Source organism: Morone saxatilis, unplaced genomic scaffold, assembly GCF_004916995.1.
Source record: "Morone saxatilis isolate NCDOM2014 unplaced genomic scaffold, NCSU_SB_2.0 Contig6, whole genome shotgun sequence".
Taxonomy (NCBI): Eukaryota; Metazoa; Chordata; class Actinopteri; family Moronidae; genus Morone; species Morone saxatilis.
Window position 1 is genome coordinate 8,288,371 of NW_023340206.1, and position 7,625 is coordinate 8,295,995.

At 38.0% G+C, this 7,625-nt stretch overlaps 1 protein-coding gene across 2 annotated transcripts in view; it reads right to left on the bottom strand.

The window, feature by feature from the left end:
* Window positions 1-156: 156 nt before the first annotated feature.
* Window positions 157-7,625, bottom strand: part of slc19a1 (solute carrier family 19 member 1) — a 10,326-nt gene continuing 2,857 nt past the window's right edge. For both annotated transcript variants that reach the window (XM_035677860.1, XM_035677862.1), the window contains exons 3-6: window positions 5,595-6,357; window positions 4,399-4,591; window positions 3,367-3,508; window positions 157-2,527 (exon numbers count right to left, since the gene is read on the bottom strand). In XM_035677860.1, the coding sequence (XP_035533753.1) occupies window positions 2,327-2,527; window positions 3,367-3,508; window positions 4,399-4,591; window positions 5,595-6,357 (1,299 nt within the window). In that variant the 3' untranslated portion in view covers window positions 157-2,326. The remainder of the gene's footprint in view (window positions 2,528-3,366; window positions 3,509-4,398; window positions 4,592-5,594; window positions 6,358-7,625) is intronic.

Here is a 7,625-nt window from a genome sequence, read left to right on the forward strand (position 1 = left end):
GAAAGGACTTCAGGGCTAAAGGGCAAGCCCACTGACTGTTCAGCAGCAAACAACTCAATACGGGTCTCACTTAATTACTCTGAACTGACAGATGTTTCCTGTTTTGAATATTGGATCTGTAGACAATTAAAACACAGAGTTCATCACATCGTCGTGTTCAGCTGTATAAACAGTCGAGATTAAAAAAAAAAAAAAAGAAATGCAGAAAAACACATAAGAATCAAAGGTCTCTTCGTGCTGTGAGCAGCAACTACAGCTGACCAAACAAGTCACATTTACAAAACCATTGTCTATAAACCTAGTACCTCACAGTACTCCCGGTATTAGCATCTAAAATACTAATCAGCTGTATAATTGTGTGCTAGAGAGAACTGTGCAATTTGATACTGAACAGTTGGTTGTAACTCAACATAATGCTTAAATCATTTAGGACTTCAGCCACAAAACCCCTTAAAGATCAACAATTACATCACATTTTACCTTCAGGGAAATGATCTCCTACAGACGTTTATTAAGACATATATACAAATAGTCTGCTTCAAACAATAATGTGTGTCTGGTGTTCTTTTCACCAAAAATTCTGAAAAAAATCTAACTTTAACACAAATCATGCTCATTACAATGCAATGTTTTGCTTTCATGTTCCAAAAACAAGTCATGTTCTCTGCTGATGATTTGATGCCCTCTTTGAGAAACGCACCCTATTACATTGTAAAATATTGGATATTTTTTTCTCTTCAGAGCTCCAAAATGTTTCAAATCAAACAATAACATTATAAAAAGACATACAAATATATATAAAAAACAAAATCTGTGACAAATTGACATTCTTAGGCTTTAAGGGACAAAATCAACATATCTTAAACTTGTTCTTCACCATTAAGGACTGCTTTTGAGGTCACTGAGCAAGGCACTTTCACTACTTTCATACTTAAGTAATGAACATGATGGTTTAGTACCGACCGAAAAAAGCATCAAACTTTTTATCCACCAAATGTAATTTATTTGTGAATAAAAAATAAAACATATTAGTGTGTTTTCTTTTTACAGCATTCAGACAGGTTCACAGTTATTTCTCAGCAATTTTTTCAATCAAAAATGTAAAAAATATCTATACATTCTGAATGTAAGTACAATCCAACTCAAAACTCCTACTGTTGTTCCTATATATTGTAAGAAAGATCCTTTTTATTCAAAATCTAAATAAGGGCCACATCTGCTTTTAAAAGAAAGCATATGGACATTTTAAAACCCACTGAATGTTTTAACGCTGCGTTCCTATGTTCTCTGCCGGTCATATGCTTCCTGCAGTTTTTGATTAATGTAAAAACAGCCGTACTTGAACCTAAAATAAAAACAACCAGGTTTTAGGAGTCGAAGTCCTCCTTTGTCGAAATGGCACGTAGTCACAGGCGCCGAATTAGCAGCAATGATATCAACTGATGCTTTGTTTTTCACCTATCAGGCAGTATCTGCACCCGATGTAATGCTGAAAACACTAAGAAGAAATATCACATTTCTAATAACCAAATTCAGTCGTGTCTTTAACCAAATAAGTCTATATCAGTGTGAAGATATTTCTAAACATTACTTTCTGAAATGATTATAAACACATTCTGTAGCATGTTTTAACAGCATTAATACAGCAATATTTCAAAAAAATGAATCGTAATTTAACATACTGCATAAAATCTGCAGTTTACAGCTTCAAATAAACCGATACAAGGGAAGAAGATACCCATTATCGTCTGATTATATAACAATGTGATGTGATTATTGATACAGAAAGGTAAACCATATCTAAAATGCAAGTACCGTATACTGATATGGTCAATTTTTAAACAACGTAATCATGGAGGTGTGACATTAGATATAACAGGAGTGTCAATGAGAAAAATAAAATGTGTGATGTCTTTCAAAGCTGCAGACTGTTTTAAAGTGATATTTAGTGATCACATAGTAATAATGAACCTCACTGTCACTGAAACAGGACAGTTCAGCATGTTACAACTAATTCTCCTGTTTCCTGTACAAAACACACAAAAAAAAGGCTCAATTCTGGCCATTACATTAATGGTCCCCTCTTTGTGTTGAAGATGATTTGCCACCATGTGAAAGCATAGTACATAGTGCTTCGTATTAAATAAAAAAAAAGTAGAATTTACTTTACGTTGAGACGTCAGACACAAGACGCCAGCAGTCTGACTGGTATAGTGCAGGAGCTTTAGGTAGCAGACGAGGCACTTCTATGATTAAGGCTCAGCAGCAAACACCAAACAAACCGCTCCAGCAACAGGAGAGCATTGAAACGACATGTTTCTTGGCATTATGCGTTGCCATTTTTGCCGTTAGATAAAGTTTCTGCCACTGAATTTGCAGCCACAGGGTGCAGCTCAGTGGGCGTGGCCTGTTCATTGGTCCCGCCTCCTTCCATGGGTTTGTTTCTATAGTGACCGATTAAGACCACAGCAGCGCAGACAAAGTAGATGAAGGTGAGAATGGTGAAGTAAATGAAGTACACCAGGAACTGTAACACAAATAGAGACATCTTAAAATCAGATTTAAGATATGCAAGATAGTGAAAATCAATAAATATCAATAAAAAAAAGTTAATTATTTATTCCAAAACCTACATTCAGTATCTACACCTACTTAAATGGTTGTCTTTGCCACCTTTTGGAAACTCTTAACTTAACTCTTTTGGAAAAAGGTAGAAACAGCACTGAAGTTGTTTAAATCATGTAGGTAATGTTTATACTTTCCTTGGTTAAGAAAATTGCTTTAAGTACGACCAAATGAGCATCATTCTGAGAAAACTGAGCTAGCAAGGGCAAAAACAAGCAACTGGTGACACAGTTTGGCTCCCTGTGACAGTTTGCCTACCCCTGGGTTAAAACAGGGTTAGTGTGTTATTATGCCTTAAAATAGATTCAGTTACAGGCCCCACTTCTGAAGCGGTAAAACCCTCACCGCCTACACACCAACCCTTGTGATCAGTAAAATCTAAAAATCAATTTCAGAACTTACTGCTAAATAGTGAAGAGAGGGCAAAACAGGGCATTTCTTCTTTTATCTGTTAAAAACCGAGCAGCTATGTTTTGTATCCTCTGAGTTTTCGGCTTTTTTGGAAAGAACTATTAAAAACTGAGTTTCTGTTCCGCAAATGAAAAACACTAGTTGACAGTGAACTCAAGAGCAAGTTTGGCTTCTTTATATTATAGATTTGACTAATGTTTTTTTGTAATGAGCATTACAACCTTTTCCTTTCTTCCCTGTCAAGTCTGTCCATCTTGTTCCTAAAATCAAGTCACCAGTGTTGTGTAAGACACCTGCATTATCTTCTAAGGTATTATGTGATTGTCTTACCTGAGCGTGAACGTCGAACGCCAGGCCTCTCTTGTCAACAAATATCAGGATGATGATACTCTTCAGTATGGTCCCCAAAAAGGTGTTGATGCCAAATACTAACGCACAGAGCTCCTTGGTGAGGGACGAGGCAATCTGGAAACTATGGAGAGATAAGATGACGGATTAGTTTGACACTCCAGTTCCAGGTATAGTAGTTGTTCACACTAACACAGTACATCAATGTGGAAACAGCTAAAAGCTGATTGTACGGTTAGTTCATAATATGATCGTCAGTTTAGGAGGATTTTTAAGGGAATATCTGTTTATTTTGTATGAAATAGTTGTGCTGCTATGTTTAGTTACCAAGGAAACCAACAACATTGTGCTATCATGTTTTGGCATAACTGCATATTTAACAGAAGGGCTGCACAATTATATTCATCGAAATCGCAATATGGCCAAATGCAATATCAAATCAATGAAAATCTAATTTGTGGTGCAAAAATTCTCTCTCCCACATTAGCTATGAATCATATACTACCTTTGGGAAGCTCTGGTCTAGATGAAAAGATTAAAACCTTGGTTTAATGTTTAGTTTAGGGCTGCAGCTAATTATTTTCAGCAATTATGTTATCATTCTCAATTCAATCAAGCCGTTTGGTCTGTAAAGCATCAGAAAACAGCAAAAAATGCCCCTCAGAATATCCTGGAGCCCAATGAGCCCCTTCAACAAATGTCTTGTTTTATCTGACCAACAGTTGTCAGTAATGTCAGACCAAGAAAAGCAGGTTTGAGTATCTGGAACTAAAAAGTTGTAATGATTTTTGCTTAAAACTTGTATTTCTTGTCTTCATCAATTGTTGCAGTTCTAGTTTAGGAGCTTTATTCTCTACGTACTGATCTTGAGACCTTTCCTCCAGCTTTTGGGGGGATAATATTTGCTCTAATCACAGTTTCGACTAACAATGTGAAATATAATAAATAAAGTACAAACAATAGGTTTGTATTTTTCATATTATTAATTAAGAATTTATCTTATTTGGCACTTACGTGGCAATAGGCACCAGAAACTGGTAGAAGCCTCTGAAGAGGACGTAGGAAATGTAGCAGGCCCAGATGCTGTTTGTGGTGTACATGAGGAGCAGCAGACCTGCCTGAAGCGCTGTGATCACACCGATCACCAGCTCAGACCAGACGTTCCACCGAATTTTCACATAGCCAGCGATGAAGGACGTCACCGCACCTGCAGAAAGATTCACATTGATCAAGGTTAAATATTTCTAAACCTCTACTCAATGATTCATACAGACATATTCTGTAAACCAGGCACTCATTCACTACTGATATAGGAGTATTGTATATTCTTTTAGCTTTTAATAAATAAGTAAGTTTAATAAGTAATTTCATGACAAAAAGCCTAACTTTGGTGTACAAATTTTGTTTTGCAACATAACTTTTACTGCATGTCCAGGTTATTTAAACAAAGTGCTACCTTTGTGCTTTACAGCTGTTTAAAGAGAGATTACTGGTAAAACCTGATGTAATCAATTGGCAGAATAAAGGTGGGAGGTCATTTACTCAACCTCAGTTTACGTTGTGCATCAAATATGTGCAAATGTCAAACAAAAAACTCAATTCTCAGTTTATCATTGTTGTTTGTGAAGTTTTGGAATATTAAATCATCCATCTTTGTTTACTAGATCTCAGCCTTGCTTACCGTTGCATGTGCAGAAACAAAAGCTAATGAACTTCCTTTTAAAAGAATGTGAAATTATTGGTTTTCTTATTGGTATTGGCCACAAGAAGCTGGTAATAAAAAAACGTTATTGTATCAGCTAAAAAAAATCCATATCGTGCATCCCTAATCCCTAATAATTAACATAACATTTAGGGCTACCTTCAGAAAAACAATTCCTCTCTCATCGCAGCATGAAAATCCTTTACAAAAAAAATCCTAGATTAAGAATTGTTTGAGTTTTCAGAGCATCTTTGTGAAAGAAAGCCACTAACACTTCCTCCTGGCTCTTTGCTTAAGGACCTTTGATATGTGGTTTTCACTGAGCACAGAGTTGTTACCATTATGTGCATCTAAATTTAGACAGCAAGCTGGAGTCGCATGCCGATGTGAAGGAGGACTGTGAAACCGAAACCCAACTGCTGTCTGAGCACTGAGCATAAAACACAGATAACATTGCAAAACTCCAGCACTTTAAAAAATAAACATTAAAGCTCCAGAAATGTCTCACTTAGCAAGGTAGAAGCTGCCTCCACTCCCCCGTTGTAAACATGCTTGTTCTCGACTTTGTTCCACAGGATGTGAACGTAGAACAGCACCAGGTAGTACCCTGTGGAGTTGAACACCCACCACAGGGACCAGAGCCTCAGGTTGGGCCTCCTCACCACGTTTCTCACCTCAAGCAGCATCTGCACCATAACAGAATCCTTCCAGCGTGATGCAGTGCACGGGGGGGCTGCCGAGGATGGCGTTGGGTTAATTTTGTCCAGTTCGGACTTGGTGGCTACTGCTGCCAGTTCCCTTTGCTCCTGATTCCACATCCGGTTGAAAAACAGGGAGCGTTTAGGCCAAGGGAGGCACAGTGAGAGCACCAGACCAAAGCTGACGAAACCCAAAGATATAGCATTGAGGGTGTAGAAGCTGATGTTGCCCAGGGACATGCACAGCTGGCCCACCACGGAGCTGGTGAACACCCCCAAGAGGACTGAGGAGCGCGAGTACCCGGCCACACGCTGGTAGAGGACTGGACTGACCAGGGAGAAGATGTAGGAGGAGTAGGCGACGCGGCAGGCCATGGTGATGCCGTAGAAGAACTCCATGAACTGCATCTCGAGGAGGGTGGTGCCCAGGAGCAGAATGAGCCAGATGACCACCTGGCTGACACCCTGGATGATCAGGACCGGCTTGTAGCGCAGAAGATCCGTCAGCAGGAAGGCCGGCACCAGCACGACCATGTAGGAGTACGTCAGCACGGGAGTGATCTCATTGGTCACCTGGAATTGAAATAAAATCAGGTCAAGTTGTAATCAAGATGAGAAATCAATGACGTAGACAAATTAAGCTCCAATGTTAGTTCACATTGGAGAAGCTGAAACCAGAAAATTGTTCCAGCACCAAAGAGTGTTTGATATAATGCACTGTACATCAGCTTGATGTTTGATATATCATTTTGTATTATCAGTATATGCTTTTAGGCACTTTGTCTCTCCAAGTACAACCATCATGGCCAACATTAAAATACAGCATAGGCTAACCCTATTCAGCTACGGATACTTCCCATAGGCGGCCAGTTTGTCCCTAATATAAGACCGTTTATTGATGATTATTGTTGAATGCTGAATGGAACCGGTTCAAGAACCAGAGCGAATTTGGTGGGGGAAAAAAAAAACGAGGACGAGACAAGACTACGTTGCAGGCTGATTCTGAAAGAAAAATATATAACAGGGAATCCAAAACATGTTTTAAAAATTACATTTCAGTTATGTTTTTTTATTCATTTAAAAATAAAAATTATTCCTCCATGTACCACTAGAGGAAGCTCACGTACTACCAGTGGTACACATAGCATAGTTTGATAAGTGGCATTACAATCTTATTATTACAGTCTTGTTGTTGCAGAGACAGCAGTTATTCTTTCGGCAGATGGCCTTCAATGTTAATGATTGTAAATGACCGTGAACAATTTGGTGGTGTGATTAGGAAATATAACTTCTTATCCCTCATTAGATATCAAAACACATATCACCATATAAAGCTGGGCAACATGTGTCAGATAATCATTTACACATATGCTTCGGATTTTGATACAGATATATTGATTTGGCAAACGTATGCAAAAATCCTCTTTTGTTTGTTAGATTTTATTTTGGATATTGAAACAATAACACTGTACAATCACATTACCACAATATTGAAATATAACATCCACTGTTGCCCATAACTATCAGAGTATTTAATCAAGTATGTTAAACACACTACAAGGCCTTTTTAACTGGTTATGAAACAGTCTTGATGTATTGATGCCTCTATATGACCGACATAAACAAACAGGCTATTTCTATACAGTTATTCTTAATGCTAGACACCAAGTTGGATTCAGTCCAATACCTCTTGAAATCAATAAACAAGGAGGTGGAATCACTACCGCTTTCGTCTGCAGGGGCCACCAGAATCAACACAAATTTAAAGTTCCTTGCAGGGGCTTTAATTCATCTTTTAAATTGTCTTTTTGATTTTTATCACATAGGCCTGTCACGATAAC